The sequence below is a fragment of the Podarcis liolepis genome (assembly GCF_965112155.1).
Source record: "Podarcis liolepis genome assembly, chromosome: 4".
NCBI classification, from domain to species: domain Eukaryota; kingdom Metazoa; phylum Chordata; class Lepidosauria; order Squamata; family Lacertidae; genus Podarcis; species Podarcis liolepis.
The window spans coordinates 45,487,210-45,507,475 of record NC_139558.1 but is presented as its reverse complement, the minus strand read 5'-3'; the positions used below and the strand labels follow the sequence as shown (position 1 = coordinate 45,507,475).

Below are 20,266 nucleotides of genomic sequence, written 5' to 3'. Positions count from 1 at the left end.
CTGAGCAAACAAGATTTAGGACATCGAAGGAAAAGTAAAATTGGTGAAACTGCAGCAGCATAGTCAGCACAGGATTTGAAGCAGTGCCAAAACAATTTGCCACAGCCCTTCCTCTCATTTTGCGCAGAACAATCCAAAATAACAGAGAGCAGAAAGGTTCAGAGAAAGGAGTTTATGCATATTTATTTTATTTTACAGTGGTGCCTCACAAGACGAAATTAGTCCGTTCCGCGAGTCTCTTCGTCTTGCGGTTTTTTTGTCTTGTGAAGCACGGCTATTAACGGCTTAGCGACTTTAAGAAAAAGGAAACAAACTCGCAAGAACTCACAAGACGTTTCGTCTTGCAAAGCAAACCCATTGGGAAATTCGTCTTGTGGAACAGCTCAAAAAACGGAAAACTCTTTCGTCTTGCGCGTTTTTCGTCTTGCGAGGCATTCGTCTTGCGGGGCACCACTGTACTTGCCTACTCCCTCCTTTTGTGTCTCCATTGTTCCAGTCTTTATCAGATAGCAAACTTGCAGTACTTCGCCATTTCCTGCCATAAGCTCCTTATTTTGTTAATTGCTCAGTACCAACATAAATAAACAGCAATCTTCTCAAATAATAAAATAATTCTAGAAATAAGATTGTAATTACTATTTTAATTGACTACTATCTTGAAAGAGAGAGCTGAAGAAGGAAAGGTTTAAATAGTATTAGAACATTTTAAAAGATGAAAATACTCCTATGATATACGTATGTCAGAACAAACAGCAGATCTTCATAGGATGAAAAATTTAACAGAAAGTTTTAAAGTCCTCCTCCATAGTCCCACAATGGGTTTTCTTGATGGAAGTCAAGTATTTAATATACAGAAAATTATTCCATACACCAACATTTGAATACTCATACTTAATAGAAACATGGCCAGTATAAAATGCACCTGAATTATTTCTTCCACCCCAACTATATTCCTGAAAGTGAGTTGTTATGTTTGTGATTATGCATACATTGGTTAATACCTTTACTTAGAATATTGTTTTTAGTCACCAGAGATATGCTTCTCCATTCTGCAGTGTTTCCGATTATACTTCTACAACAGCTTTCATACCTCAACAGCATTAATTTCAGGACACAAACTCACAAAGACCTTCTAGAACTCCCTTTAAGGTGAAGTAAAGTGAGTGATCTACCTGCAACTCTTGTAAACAGATTCAAGCCCATTTCAGACTTTTAGAATGCTGCAAAACCACACTAAGAAACCTAACAACTGGAAAAAAGCAACCATATCAGCAAAAATGGAAAACTAGCAAGAGATCCAAAATAAGACCTTTCCTCATTGTCAAAAATGTGTACTAAGAATCTCTGATTACCTGTAACTGTTAATTCTGTAGTTCTTCTGACAAAAAACATTCCATATTTTAATTCGCACGTGTAATTTCCAATGTCATCTTCTCTGACCTCCTGGATAACAAGAACGTCCTTCTTGAATACAATACTTGGCCTCCAGGTTGTGACTTGGCATTCCTGTGCAAAGATAATTACAGTGCCTCAGTGACTACAGTCCTTGTACTTAAATCTGAAAGACTGATTCATTTCCAAACTAGCAAGCTTTTAAAAAGGTGGCACAAAACCCAAAAAAGTTCATTAGTTCTGTAAACTAGAAACTATTTTGGATCACTTTCAGAGCTTTTGAAAGTACTTGATTTCAGTTTTTTGCATAAACCTATGTGCCTAATTTGGCCAAGAAGGGCTTATTGTGCATGCTTTGTATTTGCCCAACAGCCAAGCTGAGATGGCTAATGGGTTGTAGGTACTGGGGAAAATTGCAATGTGGACTGTTAAGGAGCAAGGCTTCACCTCTGTGGATGGACAGTCCTTTGCATTTCAGTTTTTGTGATTTATTTTTAAAGCATGAAAAAGTTGGACTTAAGTTGAATGCATTCTATATACATTTGTCCTGCAAAATAGTAGCAGCCGGTGAAGTGTAATAGGGTGGAGTGATGTTACCTGGCTTCCCAACATGGCGGACGGTGCTGGTAACCAAGAGGGAGAAGAGGAGCTCAGAGCAATTCAACATTCCTGCTGTTGCACCTGCAGTGCTCCAGTCTCCTCACTGCCTCTCCCTCCCAGCAACCTCCACATGGGTATGAGGTGCTCAAGTGGTGGGAAATATTCATAATTATTTATTATACTTCTCCTTGTATTCTGAACTGAGGGTGACTTTATTCTTTATTTGTCAAGTAAGATACCCGATGGTGATAATTAAGCAAAAATCACACGTTTGCTATCTAATTATGACAAATTTGTGACAGAGTTGTGAGATTTGCTGTGGCCAGAAAGCTGAAGAGAAATTTTATTGAGGTTAATATGGTGAACTGCAAGGATTTAATTTGATTTTTAAAAACATATTAGTTCCTTTGGCCTTTTGTATTTTAACATTTTAAAACTTCTGTATACTATTATTTTGGGCATATTTTAACATAAAGATATATTTTGCTTGATGTTGTTCTTTAATATTGTACTAGTGTGTTTGATATGACCATGATAGTCAAACAACAACAATAAATTACACCCCATAAACTAAACCTTCACATTGGGAACCCAGGCAAACAATGCTGCCCTATCCTGTGCTGCCCCGCCAGCTGCTTTTTCTCCAAAATATGCAATTTTTATTGTGTTCTAATCCATTTCACCTTAAAATTCACATTTGTATTCATTTTCCCCATGAACTTGTATCTATTTTGTGAAACTGTGTTGAAGAATTCAGAAAAGTACATAATCTGCCTGACATAAATCTGGGACAGATGAAGTAAATCAGCTTGCTTCAAAATGTGGGCAGAACTTTTTTGTGTCAATCTGTATTATCCACAAAAGTATCACATAGCCTCCTTTGGATTATATTAATGGGAGAAGACTAGTTTTAGATCAATATCATGCTGATTTGATGCAGGACCAAGTAATCTGATAACCATGGATTATACAATAATCCACCCACCCATCAATTCATTCATCCATCCATGGATTTTACAATCTATGGGTCACTTGTTCTAAGAAACAAAAGTGTTTTTTTAAGCAACACAGAACTTATATCAGGTTTATATCAGCTTTCTCTTTGGTGAAGTGATGCTAATTTGGGCTGATTATGTAATATCTGAAAGTGCCTTAGGAAACATCTTGAGGTACTTTATGATTTTTCAAACATGCTGAGCAACCATAATGCTAACTTATTTTCCATTAGATAGAAAAAGCTCAAATAACTCATCACCATGACAACTGTTTGGATACCAGTCAGAGATTTTACATCCCTGAAAAGGTTAGAAAGTTCCTTGTACATTAACATTACAGTTGGGACTTCTGTAATAAGAGTGAAAGGAATATGCTTTACAGTCAAGCAGACAGCAGTTAGCATTGACATCTTTTTTCCGACGGGGCTCCTGGGCTGTGTGACATGCAGAAATACTTAATGGTAAAGATTTTCCCATGACTGCTTCTCTATTCCATCTGATGAGTTACTGCTAGATAGGCAGTTGTTAAGTACACAATTATTAAAAGCAACAAAGGGAAAATATAGCTAATGTTGGGGAAGAGCAGAAATATCTAGTGGAATAGTCTCTACTTTAAAAATTATCTCATTTATTTCTTTAAAGGATTTATAATCCACTTTTTGAGCATGCATTATATGTAAGATGTAGTATAAGCCATATGTAATATAAAACCATTCAACATATTCACTAATAATACACTAGCCTAGAAGCCAGCACAAAATATACAATCAAACATGAGAAATGCAAATTCAGGAGATGTTGGCACAGCATCCCCAGTTTATGATCCAGCTTATATTACACATCAGAGGCCTTAGTGAAAAGGTAGGTCTTCAAGGCCCACTTAAATGCTATAAGGAAGGGGGCATGCATAACCATAAAAGGAAATGAATTCCATTATTGCAGGACCATTGCCAAGATGGCCCTGTTACAAGTGCCTGCCAGCCTAATTATCTTCACCTAATTGTCATTCATAAGTAGAATGATTAATGCCTTAATTATATCAGGAAAAGCAAAATATAAGGTGTCACTAATGTAATTCCATTTATGAAATTACACAACTATTCACACTGAAGTAAGGACCAGCATTTGTTTTGGAACTATTATAAGAATATAAATTAATGTCACTCTTTAAAGTTAAATATACTATATAGATGGAAAACCCTTTTAACAAACAGTACAGTTTTAAATTTTGCACTGTTTTGCTTTTTGGAAGTACATTAATTTGAATGCATTTATTTTTCAGTACTACAGGAGATTTTGAACACTATAATCCTTAAAATTAGCTTCTGCCAACCTATGACAGCATGGAGCCACCCACTCTTTGTCCTTGTGCTGGAATGTGCGCAGAGGAAGGCAACCAAGATGATCAAAGGTCTGGAAAGTAAGCCTTACGAGGAATAGTTGAAGGAATTAAGTATTTTAAACCTGGTAGAGAGGAGGCTGAGAGGAGTTATGATAGCCATCTTCAAATATCTAAAGGGCTGCTCACATGCAGTATGGAACCAGCTTGTTTTCTCCTTCTCCGGAGGGTAGGACCCAAACTAAAGGCTTTAAGTTACAGGGAAGGAGTTTCCTACTAAACATCAGGAATAACGTTCTGATGGTAAAAGCTGTTCAACGGTGGAACGTTCTCCCTCAGGAGGTTGTGGACTCTCCTTCCTTGGAGGTTTTTAAGCAGAGGTTGGATGGTGATCTATCATGGATGCTGTAGTTGAGATTCTTGAATAGCAGAGGGTTGGACTAGATGATCCTTTGCTTCCCTACAATTCTATGATTCTCAAGTTTTACATATTATGCAGTTGACCTAGGACTGCCAACACTAGAATGATGTACCATATTTATTTACCATGATCAGCATAGGACTCAGGTTTAAGGCACTGGGAAGCAAGAAAAACTAAGCTCTAATGCTGCCACACATTTTTACAGCAGTGCCCATGCTCTCCCTCCTACCACTTCTTAAATGGGTAATGGGAAGGAGATGCAAATAATGACATAACTAAGAGTGTTTAAGGCTACAAAACAGGGCGGCAGGAAGGTTGGCATAAACTAGGCAAAAACTGAACCCATTTTGAATCTAACCCTGACCTAATTGCCTGGGATCAATCAAAAGGGCCTGTGGTTGCATATGTGTGAACTACTGGAATACAATATTCACTATGCCTGCTTGTAAGCATCTAGGCTACTGTACATGTTGAGGCCAGCCAAGCCCAGATGAGGTCTTCTTTGTTGAGCCCACTATCCTTAGATAATTCTGCAATGGCAGCTTAGCTATGTCTGATGTTTGTTGGATAAAACACACCTTCACACGATGAGCTAGATTCAAAAATCTCACATTTCAGAACTAGAGAGCTAGCTAGATTTATTATTACTTTACATATTGACATATGCATATATAGCCTTGAGGATGTATGTGGAGAGGCAAATAAAACAAGCAGAACAGAAATATGAGAGAGAATTTCGAATTCAGTCATTGCTGAATACAGAAATGGGCATTTTACTTTGCCAGCAAGTATTCCGCAGCCTCTCTCTTTCTCTGTGTCCTTATTAGTTTTCTAAATCACACCAAGCTGTATTTACTGTTCAAGTAAATTCTTCAGATTACTGGAAATGCATCAGAACATTTAATATTTTGTTGGAAGCAGCCAAAGCTTTTCATATTTCTTACCTTATACCACAGGATTTCAGGCTCTCTATATGGTATTAAGAAATCCTGTATGTCAGGGCATGAGATTTCCTTGCTTTTGCTAAGTTCAGCTTTTTCAAAGTATTTCATCTTTGAATTGTAGCAGAGGCCAGTGTCATTTTCACCCACTGTCAGCGAAATGGATACTTTCATACAGTAAGTAGAGTTTCTGCAATACAGCAAATAAAAATAATGGTCTTGTGAATAATAAAACAAAAAAGCACCAAACATTGTAATAATGTGCTTTTTAAAAAGTTACAAGAATCTTATGTACAATAAAGAAAATGGTATATTAATACTTGCATTAATTTGCTTGCAATTTTTATTTAGTCACTATGAATAAAAAGAATGTAAAGAATATTTTTAATTCCTTATTATACGCTAGAGATATTCCGTCTTCAAATTCCTTTATTTCTGTATTTCCTACAGGAAAAAAAAATCTTCCTTCAAAGACAGTGGCAGTGTTAAGACGCATTAACCAGCAACACTGATAACTGCCCTGCTGGCACACACTATTATAGCAGCTCCCAGGGCTGTACAAATCAGTTTACAGCAAATACCGTAATTTCAGATCCAGACAGGAACCTCAACCATCGCACCATGAGCTAGATTGTTAACCCAGCTATTCATCAGATCAGAAAAAAAGTTTTTCAAGTGAATAAAATATATATTTCTATAGTATTTAATTAAAAAAGGTCTTGAACCTTTCAGTTCTTAGAATATCAATTACTTGCAATTGCTTTTAAAGAACAAGAACTACCAGCTTGTTTACCTTACAGCATAATCTATGCACATTTACTTTGAATAAAATCCAGCGTTCAACAGGACTTACTCCTAAGTAAATGTGCATAGGATTGCAGCCTTAGGCTCTGTATCCTTGCGTTACAAAATCAAAATCCTGTTCAACTATTATGATTAAGCACTCTCTCACAAGCTTTTCATTGCCACGTGTTCGTGGCAAATGTACTGCGAAACTAGGGGAGTTTATCTTGCACTTCTCTCATTCCTATGGTGCTGAAGTCAAAAAGGGGGAAAATATTTTGGAAAGTATTTTGTTCTAATTTTGGTTTTCTCTGTGGGTGACATCAAAGCATGTTAAGGTTGGTTACCCTCTTCAAAGTGTACTAGCATAGCTAAAGACTATTTCCCCTAAAGGTAAAGGTAAAGGGACCCCTGACCATTAGGTCCAGTCACGGATGATTCTGGGGTTGCAGCACTCATCTCACTTTACCGGCCAAGGGAGCCAACATACAGCTTGCGGGTCATGTGGCTAGCATGACTAAGCCACTTCTGGCAAACCAGAGCAGTGCACAGAAATGCCATTTACCTTCCTGCCAGAACGGTACCTATTTATCTACTTGCACTGTGTGCTTTTGAACTTTTGACCTCTAATCTGATAGATGTGTATCTGACAGTGAATACATATAAACTATTTTTCATTGCTTGCCCTTGCAGATACCATGTGTCTCAGTGGCTCTAAGACTTCCACAGAAAACACATTACTATTCTATAGTTTGTCCATTTTTCAAATAGAAAATATGAAGGAAGCAGAGAAAGCCACAGAACTTCATTTACATAAATGGCAAATATCTAACTTGAAAATGAAAGCAGTAGCATACTGGAAAACATCTGCACCATTGTAATTTCCCTGGATATGTAGTGCCCCTCCACCTTTTCCTTGAGGGCAAGCAAGGACAGGCAATACAACAAATGCAGGCATGTTTCCAGGCCCTTCTTCCTCTATGAACCTTCACACATGCCTTGTTTGCCAGCTGGAGATGCTCTCTGGAATTCCTACTAAAATATGTGCATCTGATCTCTATGAATACATGATGGACCAAAGAGCTGTTGTAGACAATACTTGCCTAGAGCCCATCTCCCTTCTCCTGAAAGTTTAGCTACCTAATCCCAGATGCATGGCTGTCAGTTGTCCTGTTACTTAGTCAGAGACACTCTATTATTATGTCTGGTGAGAAGTGATTTAACAGCAGGGAATATGAAGGAACATTCATGTCTCTGTAATGTACAATCCATTTTGTTTGGAGCCATCAGTTGTTAAGTTCATTATGTGCTACTGAAGCAAAGATTTGAGGAGGGATGTAACACAGTGGCAGAGCCTTGCAATGATCAGAGCTCTGGATTTATCCCCATCATATTCAGTTATAAGAATCTCTGAACAGTAACCAGGAAGGATGTCTCACTGTGACCTTGAAGAGCAGCAGCCTGTCATAGTAGACAAGTACTGAGGTAGATGGATTTATCATCCAGAAATATGAATTATCAGTAAACTTGCTATATTCAATTTCTAAGACTAGTTCATTTGAAATGTTTAACAACATGTAATATTTGTGCAAATGAATCTTTTGCATATTTCTCTCTTCCATCTTCTCTTTCTTAAGATGCAAATGCATAATAAACAACATTGTATGAGTGATTCATGGAGCCCAGTATTTTTTTTATTTATTGCCAAGATGTATTTTAAAAACATAACTTTAAATCCCATATGAAACATTTAGCATTCAGTTTTCATATAAATGAGAAGGAAACTGCATTCTTTCCCCCCGTTTTTAGTTTTGCAAATAACGGAAGAGAAGTACACAAAAGAATTCTGCCGAAGAGAATTATCTATGCTCAAATGTCTTAAATGCTGTTGTACATGCTTCACATGCTAATATATTAAGCTAGGTTGCCATATTTCAAAAAGTAAAAACCAGGACACCCCCAGATGTCAATTCTGCCTTTGAAATCCTGGTAAGGTCTGGAAAAGTCCAGACGTATGGCAGCCCTAATTAAGCAAACTACAAAGCCAAATCTAGGAAATATTATTCAGGTCACAAAGTTCTTAATACATCTGAAACAGATGCTGAGGTACATATTTTAGTTTTCAGCATTTTGTTTACCATGAAACTACTGTGTAGAATTAAGGGACAGGCTATGACATTTTCTGGACAATGCCATTTCTCCATATTTTGGTAACAGTTTCATAGCAGTCTTTCTGGCATAAGCAATTAGTACTTCTTCATATTAAAAGGAAATCAATGCTGAAGACATATTCTAAAGTGGAGCATGAACCATCACACAATGGCAGAGACTACCTGAGGCAATTGCACATCAGTAGGCATAACCTGAGGGACGTGGGTGGCGCTGTGGTCTAAACCACCGAGCCTCTTGGGATTGCTGATCGGAAGGTCAGCAGTTCGATTCCCCACGATGGGGTGAGCTCCTGTTGCTCGGTCCCAGCTCCTGCCAACCTAGCAGTTCAAAAGCAGGTCAAAGTGCAAGTAGATAAATAGGCACCGCTCCAGCAGGAAGGTAAATGGTGTTTCTGTGTGCTGTTCTGGCTCGCCACATGACCCGGAAGCTGTACGCCTGCTAACTCGGCCAGTAAAGCAAGATGAGTGCCGCAACCCCAGAGTTGTCTGCAACTGGACTTAACGGTCAGGGGTCCCTTTACCTTTTAGGCATAACTTGGGGAAGGTGGGAGAGGTAAATGCTTTTTTCAACAACTAAATCAGCAGCAACAAACACACTTTTATCATATAATGTAACTTATGCTAGCAAAAGCATTGAATGCTTAATTTTATTCAATTGCTAAAATGATATCTAATGCTACTTCATCATATACCATAACTGACAAAAGTACAATAAATGGCACCCCACTAACTTCTGATAAATATATATATTCTTTGCTCCTCAGCACATACAGCCCTGTTTTATTGAATGTTGACTGCCTAATGGAGACAAGTCCTGGATAGTACCAGTTGCAGTCTGTTGCTCCTATGTTCACAGCAAAATAAGCATGTTAAAACCAAGCTCCCCCAATCATAACCACAAACAATCCATAGACAGTCCCCTATGCACTGAAAGAAAATACAAAGGGAGTTGTGAGGCAGATGGTATAGCACCACCACTGCAAAGGGAAGTCACCCCCCCCAGCTACAGGTTCAGCTTATGTATGAACACACCTGAAGCATGTAACTAATGTATACATGTAGTGAGGACACTTGATTGGAGCTCTATGCATACATGCTGTTATGTTTCTTTATTTCAAAGCTCTAGCCTTAGTTTCATTTTCAGATGACCAAGATTTAAAGCTATTATTTTATATTACAGCACAAAAGTGAAAGCAATGAATATATCCACAGTGCATGGCATTTGGCTGTATATGTGAATTATCAGGCAGACTTAAATATTTACTAAATATTATTCCACCTCCCTGAAAACATCTACTTTTTCACATAAGGAACTTTGATATATGAATCCCTCTGGACCCACGTGTGTGGGTGAATAACAAAAAGAAACAGCTGGCTCCCTGGCTTCAAATCACAGGGCTTGCACACAAAGAGCCCCGATAGCAGAGTATTAAACTCACAAAAATAATCAGTACAGTAAAGCATGAGGAATATAGGTTGCAATGAGCAGATCACAAAGTGTTAAATAAGCTTAAAATGCTTTACTTACTGATTCAAGGTCTCAACCATGCATTGTTTCATGCAGCAGCAAGGATAATACAGGCAAAATACTATTAAGTATAAAGTGTAGTTCCAAACATGTACTGTAAGTTTGGGAGAAGCTCACACATGTGCTCCTTGATGGATTACATGATGCACAGAAGAGACGGAAAGCTTCACTCTCCAGATATATAGGCCTGGATCAAAATATCCACCACACAACATTAATGCCCCCCTCAAGCAGGTGTAGGGAGTCCCCAGTGTTCTAGGACAACTATTGGGGATGGGAGGTGCTGGCAGTTGTAGGTAGATGACAAACTCTAATATGAAAGGAAGTTCCTTCCATTTGTGCAGTGGTATCTCTGGACCAAGCATATTGATTTGGCACCGATTTAACCCCATCAGGATGTATAATGTCCACATGATGCCAAACGCAATGAATGATTTCTGGAGTGAAGAATAAAAGATACATGGATTGTTCTATTTTCTTCAGTTTTGTGAACAACATGGTTACAACATGTAGTGTCTAATAAATTATGGATCATTATGAGCAATTTTCTTCGTGTTAATTGGAGGCTCTGATTCAAGTGGTTAAAATCCAAATGGAATTTCCCTGTGGGGTTTTCATTGTGTATCATAAAATTGGTACAAACCTCACAGTCAGTGCCCTTTTCAATATTTTACCATTACTAATGTAGCAGAGTATCAACCAGCCTATTAGCTTCCCATGTTTATAAATTGAAGAGAGAACAATTAATCTGGATGAACTTTAGTTCATTAATGATACGGATGGGTAATAAAGGCAAGTGTCTCAAAATGCTATCTATAATAGTAGGCAATGTTCCAAAGTATTCCGTTACTTAGAGGATGAAAAATGATGTGAGAAGACTCTTGATTGAAAGCTTAAATTTAATGCATAAATACTACTGCTATTAAAGTGGGTTTTTTGGGGGGGAGGCAAAGGATTGGAATTTATTGCTCTACCTCCTTGTTTCTCTCACTGTTTCTATGAATAGGGAGAACCGGAGTGCAGGCAACAAACCTCTTGGACGGCTGGCACATACTTTAGTAGTTGGCTGGGAGCAACTTTTGTGGCCTGGTGGGGCACAGAAGTCCAGGTGTGGTGTGTGTGGCATGTGGTCTATACACTACTGTCAGCATAGGGGCATGAGCTGGCAGGTTTTCCTCCCTTCTTCCTCTGCTTGTGTTCTGTCAGCCACCTGGTCTACCATAGGCTGCAGCTAGGGATGGAAAATCTGCCAGTTTTGGTTTCCCTCAGATGATGATGATGATTAAATTTATATACTAGTTACAGCCCAGGTATTGGACTCAGTCGTTGCTGTAGGAATCGTTGACTTGTTCACAAACTAATTTTTGTGAACCATGTTTTTTGGCTGCTCTGTAATGCATGCTTTGGAGGGTAACAAGGGAGATGGATGGTGTGGCTAAATAGGTCAATTTGATCATACTTTGGCATGCATGTGCGGAAAATGGAAGGGTTGTAATTAACACTGAAAAACTTTTGCAATAACTGAACTTTGTAAACCTTTTGTGGAATAAGTATACTTGTTTAGGAAAATGAAGTTGTGGCTAAGGCCTGGCCAGGGCGAAGGCGGTCGTCCTCTTATATACCTGCTGGGATTGACAAGGCATCTTACCTGAATCTCATAACTCTCCTGATAGGTGATTTGGTCTGCAGCCACAGTGTGGAAATAAAAGATGAGATTGCCCACCAGATACCAGGCACTCTACTATTCAAATTAGGCCCCAGTGTTTTTGTTAGAATCCCCTTCTCAATGAAGTAACCAATTTTAATCTAGAATTTAAATTCTCAAAACTTTATTATTTGTTAATTTGAGCAAGTAAACCACTGCTCTCACTTCATTGCAAACAGTATTTCTACCAGCAACACACCTGAGCAAACCTGCTCCTCTTCCTTTCACAGATATTGTGTTGCCATTTGCAACTGTATCTGCTTCTGATTCATTATCATTTAACTCTTTGGGGAAATAATTAGCATCACATGTCATGTGCATGGAAGTTGCCGAACCAATTAACCAGCTAGAAGGATTACTGTTAATAGCACCAGTTTTCCTACTGTATAACTTGATATTGCTGGATAGCTTTGATGAACTGCAAAAGCATTTTTAGTTTGCTTTCTGTTGCCACCCTGGAACTTTTCTTTATTAGTGCCACTTTGTTTTGTACATTTTCTTGCAAATGAAGGAAAACAACTTTTCTGCTTGTATATGTGAATAATATAATTTTGGTTACTGTGAACAAACAAGATTGTACAAAAATAAGATTGGGTGCAGGCCTGGCCAGGACATAGGCGTCCTGACTGTGACAAAGGTGATCTGTGTGCTTGCTTGCTTGATTAACAGCTATTGGGAACTTCAAGATCCCTGCTATTCCTTCTTATGGTCTTTGTGCTGGACCCAGAGACTCCAATAGAGAGCATTCCATGTCAAGAAAGAGGGCAAATGGGCACCCTATCAAATGACAGGGCAGGAGCTACACAGAGCAGGGCCTTTTCACTGGTGGTGCCTATTGTATGCCTCAAACTTCCCAGACCTGTTCTATTTTGGCTTGTATTTTGGAGCTTTATGATTTAGGAAGACTTTGGAACTGTTTGACAAGTCTTATCAGTTGCTGCCATATGAGCGGATTTTATTCTGGGCTTCTGGTGCACCAGGGTTTACACAAGTGTAATAGAGTTGGCCAGGATGCCAGAAGGGTTACAATTTACGAGCTTTCTCCATTATCTGCACAGCAGGGGGTGTTCAGTCTACAATGCAAAGGCTGAGCTGAAGCGTTCCCTGCTGGTTACCTGCTTTCAGCAACAGGGGTCGCTCTTTGGTAGTACCCGATTGGTTAGCTGTCAGATTCTAGAGCTCCCTATTGGTGGCTCTTAGGTAATTCACAAAATACAGAGTCCATTCATAAAACAACGGTGTTCATTCATAAAGCAGTAACATAAATCCACATTGCTACATATTGGGTATATATTTCAGCGGTCGAATGTACAGATTTATGGCCATGCTGTAGTGTAGTGCTTTTGTGGCTGTGAATAAAAATGGCTGGGCTCATTGTCATGGGGTTTGGGGGGGGCAGGTGACAAAACTGATTTCCAATGTGCCTCCCCTTTATTTCCATAACAAGTCCTTTAGTCTGTACTCTGAATAGCGACACCAGGGACTCAGAAGGTGCAAGGCTTGTTAGTGCAACCCCTGCACAGTCTCATCAGGGCTGACCTTAATGCAATTGGCACAATTGGGCCAAATTGGGCCCCACGTGCCGCTCCTAAGGGAGCCTCCGCTCCAGGGCAATCTAGATGGATTTTATTTATATCTCTAACATTTTGCAGACTTTGGCTGTGAACTGGGGCCCTACAAAACAAACAAACAAAATCAAGTTGCACCCCACTGCTTCAAATTGGGCCCCACTGGCTAGCCCTGAGTCTCATAGTTGCTGGGCCTGAGTTGCCCTGCCTTTGCATTAAGTCTTGGGTTTGCAATTTTGGGAGAGTGGAGACTGCGGCACTGGGGAGTGGGCAGGCTGGCGAGGCCCTCTAGATTTAGAGGCCTGAGTTGCCTTGCCTTCACATGAAGTATTGGGTTTGCAATTTTGGGAGAGGTGAGGTTGCCTGCTGAGGAGCGGGCAGGCTGGTGATGCCCCCTAGATTTAGAGGCCCTAGGCTTCAGCCTACTTAGCCTATACATAAGCCTGGCATTGCCTATTAGAATAGCAAGTTACAAGCAGGGTGGCCACGGGTTTTACTTTACAGTAGGGCAGACAGTAGAAGCAATTTGGGGTTCCTTTGGGATGAAGAGCAGGATATAAATGTAATAAGGGAAAGCTATTGTTTTACTGTTGTTTTTTTTAAATAAAAATATTTACTTGTTTTTATCCTGTATTTTATTGTGTGAACTGCCGGAAGATCTTATGGCAAAGGGTGGTATATAAATCTAATAAATAAAAATAAATTAATGAATTTCAAAACATTAAACAGCATGGCCCCAAAGTCCTAAAAATAATTATGCATAAAATTAATAAAAAAATGTCACCCTCCTAAATCAAAATGTTTTCATAGCACAATTACATGCTTAATGAGGGATGGTGCTCATTAATATTCAAACAGGCCTGATTAAATAGAAGAGTTGAGAGCAAGTGTGAACCTCAAGTTCTTAAAACAATGGACTAAAAAAACCCAATTCTGCTTCCAGAAGCCAGTTGTTTATGAACAAGAGATAATTTTTAAACCAATCCATCACATGATGGAATAAATTCTGACCTTATGATTCTGGAACAGTCATTATCTACATGAGCAAAGAATTCTGGGGGATTATAATCATGCCCCATGCTTGTTGGTTGGTTGTGCAAAAATCAGCTCACACTGAGGACTAACTGGATACAGCAATAAAGTCTGTTAATGAAATCTGATCACTTATTTCAGGGCTAAAAAGAAAGATAGCTGCTCCTTACTACACCTTACTACACTCTTTCTTTGTCTTCCAGTTTTTAGTCCCTTTCTGATTTATTTCATGTAAATAAATCAAGGGTTACTGTAGGTAAAATAGTTGCTAACCCAGGTTAACTATTGTATAAATAAGCTCTTTGGCTTATACTATGGTACAAATTAAATTCAACAGTATCATACAAGGGATTTATGTGGCTTCCTTCCTGTAAAGGTAAATCAACTTTCAAAGAAGTAGGCTGCCCAGCACAATGAAATAGCCTTCTATTAACACCATATTCACAACAGCGCATAAAAGTACCACAATGTATTTGTTTTAATTAGCTTAGCCAAATTAATCACACCAGGAAGTGGTGATCTAGTTTATTGCATGCTTCAATTCTCAGAAGCAGTAAAAGCATATCCCACTCTAATAAAACAAGCCCACTTTATGATCCTGAATTGCTGCGGCTTTTCAGCATCATCTGGAGACGATGTCATGTTTAAATGTCCCTTGCTGTACAATTTGCTGGTTGCCAAGTTATGCCCATTAATTGATTTATAAGACTATTGATCTTTTGGATTATTGATACATTTTAGGGTGGAAAAAAAATCCTTTTAAAAAATGAACACAGATCACATATCAATGGAGAGGGAAAGAGGGAAAATCATACAGGGTTGCCTTCCCCAGGTTCACAGAGACAACAAGGGTACATGGGCAATCAAGATTCCATCCCATTGCCCCATAAGGGTTTTGGAGGAGAAAGCCACAAGAGGGTGCTGCCCTGAATCAGTTAACTCATGACTGTTTCTCCTTACCCTCCAGAGTCAGGAGACCAGCTTTCAAAGCAATTGGGTCAGATACAATTAAGTCTTCCTCCCGTGAAGTAACCGGAGCAGGCTCTTGTTGCTCTTTAAAATATGCAGTGTCACCTGTGTCATTTATGTAGTGTAGTTTCTGGGAAACACTGGCCTGCAAGCACTCCAGCTGGAGAACAGCCTTTACCAAAGGTGTCATGGGCTATGAAGACACACAAACTCTGGACACAAGGGAGAAACGTCCTAAGAGGAAGGCACGCTTGGCAAATCCACACCATGATCAACTCCCGCCCAGAAACCAATGTCTCCACTGTGGGGGGACATGTGGATCCAGAATTGGCCTCCACAGTCATCTACGGACTCATTGTTAAAACCGTGTTTATGGAAGACAATCTTACTTGGCTACGAGTGATCGCCAAAGAAGAAGAAGAGTAACAGTAGTTTCCCATGGGAATGATATCCCAGGTTATGATATTTTGGCACCTGAGGTGACATAATAGCACCCGAGGTGAATGACAGAACGGTGTCCTCTCCAATATGGAAGAAAGTAAGTGAAAATCAAGAACAAGGGCTTGGGGTGGGTGGGTAATAAAGACCTACATTGAGAACAAGGCGGTGAATGAAGGTCTACATCAGGAAAAAGGGCAAGAGGATCAAATCAACATTACTGTTGGTGGTTGAAGTGGGGATCAAAGACTAATGGGGAAGGGGGGTTGCTTTGAATCACACAGGGCAAGTGCAGAGCATAGCTGTCAACTTTTCCCTTTTCTTGTGAGGAGTCCTATTTGGAATAAGGGAATTTCCCTTTAAAAAAGGAAAACGTTGACAGCTATGGTGCAGAGCCAGGAAACTGCAGAAAGCAGTTCCTACCATTTCCTTCCTTGGGGTGGGAGGAAACCAGTAGTGCTTCCTATTTGTTGATAGGCCACTGTAGAAGGCGGCTACAGATACATTCTCCAAGGAGGGTGTGGCAGTGGCAGCAGTAGGCAATGCATTCCTGGGAGGCTGGATCTACTGCCCCTGTAGATCCTGCTTCCTGAGGTGATTGCCTCACCTTCCTTCATGGGTGGGCTGGCCCTGATTAGGAAGTAGCAGTAGTCATGATAGCATGTATTTACAGTGGTACCTTGGTTTAAGAACAGCCCTGTTTACGAACTATTCGGTTTATGAACTCCGCAGAACCGGAAGCAGTATCCCTGTTTGTGAACTTTACCTCTGTCTAAGAACGGAATCCGAATGGTGGAAGGGCACCAGCGGCGGGAGGCCTCATTAGGGAATGCGCGCCTCGGTTTAAGAATGGACTTCCTCAACAGATTAAGTTCGTAAACCGAGATACCACTGTATTTAAGGGCAACAGCTGAGCATAGAAGCTGGGACTTGCTACAAAGGCAAGGCTCAGTTTCAAAAGGTTTTTATACCCAGAGAGGGGAGTAGTTTATTTTACACACTAGCCACGTCTATTAAGGAGTCAGGCAGCGCACACTACATATATACCTATGGTACCTGACGTCTATTCCATAACTGCCCTTTAAATAAAGGTCTTATATTGAGCACATGCTTTAAGGAAACCTCTGTGTGAAAGCAGCCATGAAGGGCCAACACTGGTCAGTACATCTGTCTTTTGGGCAGATGGCCCTCAGGACTTGCTCATTTTAAGAGGGCTTATTATGTTCTCCAACATCACTTAAGAGAAGAATGTACAAGTTTAATGGACTCATATTATTATAGTTATAGCAGATTGCAAAACAACTGGCACTATTTACAGGCTTCTCACTTACCTACCCAGAAAGCTGTCTGTGGACAAATGCCGGCTCTCTTGGCCTGAAGGAAGATGAGCACTGCACCCCAGTGTCGCCTTTAACTGGACTTAAGCATCCAGGAGTCATTTACCTTTACTACATAGTGGGACATGATTACTACCACCAATGAGATAGTAGTTTGGGCTTGGAGAGCAAAATTTGCTTAGTTGGGTAGTGCTACATAATTTCACTATTTTGAATGGAATCAGGCAATATTCAATTAAAGGACTAGATTAGCACTCAAGTTCCTGGTACATAAAATCTAATTAAGTTTGAATCAGATAACTCGAGTAACTATATATTTTAGTCACATATAAAATTTTGTTACCTCACATTTATTTACAATAGCCCTTCCTCCCACACAGCTTTTGATCCCCCTCATCATAAATACTGGGTTATGGGCTTGCCAACTCCCCTAGTGAAGAAGCCAGTAAAGAGATTTTGCTTCAGCATTACACAACTCTGACTCATTTTATCTCTCATTAAAAGTCAGAGTCAAACACATTATTTTGAAGGTATGAAAATCAATATTACACTGGCATGCTCCCACAGCTTAATCCAATTCAAACTTCTCAATAAAAGAAGTGCTAGGGCAATTTATGACAACATGCTGTGTGAAGAAGGAGTGAAGAAGATGGCTCAGATGAATAAAATTAAGTGGAGTTCTATAATATCCTCACTGAACATTAAAATAGAAAGTAAAGTTTATTGTTGAAATTCTGAAGCAAATATTCCACTCCCGATGAAGAACATGGGAATTTCTCTAACCTTTAATATAGGTGCTGTGTGGCAGCTTTGGAGTGCACATAGATCTATTCATTTTAGTGAGGTGGAAAGCTCTGTGTACACATTCAGATGCACCCTACAAGCTGTCTCCTATACTGATGTGTATAGGGAGACCCTTATCTTTGTGGGAAATGTGAGTACAGCTACCATGGTGTCACTGGATTAGAGCTAAAATATCGTATAACAATCATTGTACATTCATCTAAATGGGTTTGGCGATGAGAGTTGTGCAGAGGCAAGTGTATACCCTGTACATATGCAAGTTCCACATACTATTCCCAAAAGCAGATTGCCATTAAAAATGTTTTAGTGGCAAGTGGCTTTGGGGAATTGTGCTAACATCTGAGCAAAAACAAACAAACAAACATACAAAAAAGCCTCAAATAAAATGCCCACAGCTGGTTTTTACTGCACATAATATAGTATTAATCAAAGAATTTTCACATTAAGCACATTTCTGATGGTGGCACCCACTTACAGCTAAAGGGAATCTGACCCATGAGAGTCACTAACTATTCAACCCATTGTAAATGCGTGTTTTAAATTATTATTATTATTATTACATGCACATTGCATCAGAGGCTTTTGTTGCGATAAAATTAATTACTTTAGCACTTTGAATTTAAAATTTCTTACACCCACAAACAAGTGCACTGGCAATCTCTGTCAAATAACCACTTGAATAATTGTGGCACTGTGAATAAACTGTATGACTAGACTAGGCAAAAAATGGGTTCAAATCCCTGCTTTCACATGAAACTCAGTAGATGACTTCATCATTCAGCTTTACTTAATTGCACAAGACTGTCATGAAGATAAAATTGGATAACCCAGATATTGGAAGCATATTACTATCTATGTGAAAGAAAGATTAATTATGCAAGTAGATTTTATGTTGTGAACATACAGATGAGTGGGACAGGAATTGATCCTTGCCCTACTGCCTTGCCAACCTTGCTTTCGTGCTCTTAAGTAAATAAAGCTGTGGCCTGATTTTACCCAACACTGGTGTCCAGTTTGAGTTGTTTCCACAGGCCACATATATGCACCTGCCTGGACAAATTAGCACCTTCTGTAAAGAAGCAGCCCTAATGTACTTGTGACTAAGTCAACATTCAGCTTGCTTACAGTATTCAACTCTCATATCAAACAGAAACTTATTTTGCCTTGGAGCAGATGTGTTTATTATCTTTCAGGACCCAGTTCTCATTTGCACCATGGTCCCCTTTCTCTGCTGGAGGAGTGAAAAGAAAACACATTGCAAATGACACACAGTTCCACAGTGTTCAGTTCTTGTTTTGTAAGCAAATTTGTTAAGATTTCAGCATGGAGGGCAATGAAAGAAAACATGCATTGCATTTTAATAACAGTCTGAAATTCTTTGCTTTTATACTTTTCTCAAGGACACTTTTACGGTAATAAAGATTAGGGGTAGTACCTAACTAACTGATTCAACCATGGCAAGGATTTCTGCTTGTGGAACAGAAACCTCCCCCTCCCACACTGCATGTCCTGTCAATCTGTTCTGGGGGCTTCCCCTCCAGAGCATATCTAGAAAGGATACAGGATGTGCAAGGGGAGAGGAGAGAAGGGAAACTCTGTAGCATAAAAATAAATCCTTGCATTGATAGAACAAGGTGGTCAAATACTCATAGTACAGTGGTACCTCAGGTTACAGATGCTTCAGGTTACAGACACTTCAGGTTACGGTCTCCGCTAACCCAGAAACAGCACCTCGGGTTAAGAACTTTGCTTCAGGATGAGAACAGAAATTGCTCTGCGGTGGCCGGAGGCCCCATAAGCTAAAGTGGTACCTCAGGTTAAGAACAGTTTCAGGTTAAGAATGGACCTCCAGAACAAATTAAGTTCTTAACCCGAGGTACCACTGTATAAACATTCAGTAGAGTATACATAACAGACCGTATATGTGTAAACATATGTAGCCATGTGTTCAGGAATCCTTCAGAATGGAAGCTTCCCACATGATGGTGCAGATAAGGCCTCACAGTATAAGTCAGGTGTGGTGTCTGCTGCCATGTTTCTTCTCCTTCTGCTCCATGAACGTTCACTTGCCATATGGTGTACACTGATTGTCTGAAAAGGGCTTCTGCCAGTAGAGATATTAAATAAACACATATGCTTCTCAGAATGTGGTAAAAAAAGAAGTGCTGATTCACTGCAATAGCTTTTCTCTCTATACAAGGGTGTTCTGTGGAGGTTGTTTTAAAACACTCTCATACTGATTC

The 20,266-nt window shown here is 39.5% G+C and overlaps 2 protein-coding genes across 6 annotated transcripts in view; one reads left to right on the top strand and one right to left on the bottom strand.

Annotated features, from left to right (window-relative positions):
- The window catches only part of IL1RAPL1 (interleukin 1 receptor accessory protein like 1), a 657,222-nt gene that overhangs the window by 275,595 nt on the left and 361,361 nt on the right, over positions 1 to 20,266 (bottom strand). For all 4 annotated transcript variants that reach the window (XM_083498268.1, XM_083498265.1, XM_083498266.1 and 1 more), the window contains 2 exons: positions 5,692 to 5,878; positions 1,353 to 1,506 (listed from right to left, as the gene is read on the bottom strand). In XM_083498268.1, the coding sequence (XP_083354394.1) occupies positions 1,353 to 1,506; positions 5,692 to 5,878 (341 nt within the window). The remainder of the gene's footprint in view (positions 1 to 1,352; positions 1,507 to 5,691; positions 5,879 to 20,266) is intronic.
- Positions 1 to 20,266, top strand: part of LOC310704623 (craniofacial development protein 2-like) — a 574,437-nt gene that overhangs the window by 353,234 nt on the left and 200,937 nt on the right. The gene's annotated exons all lie outside the window — the stretch shown is intronic.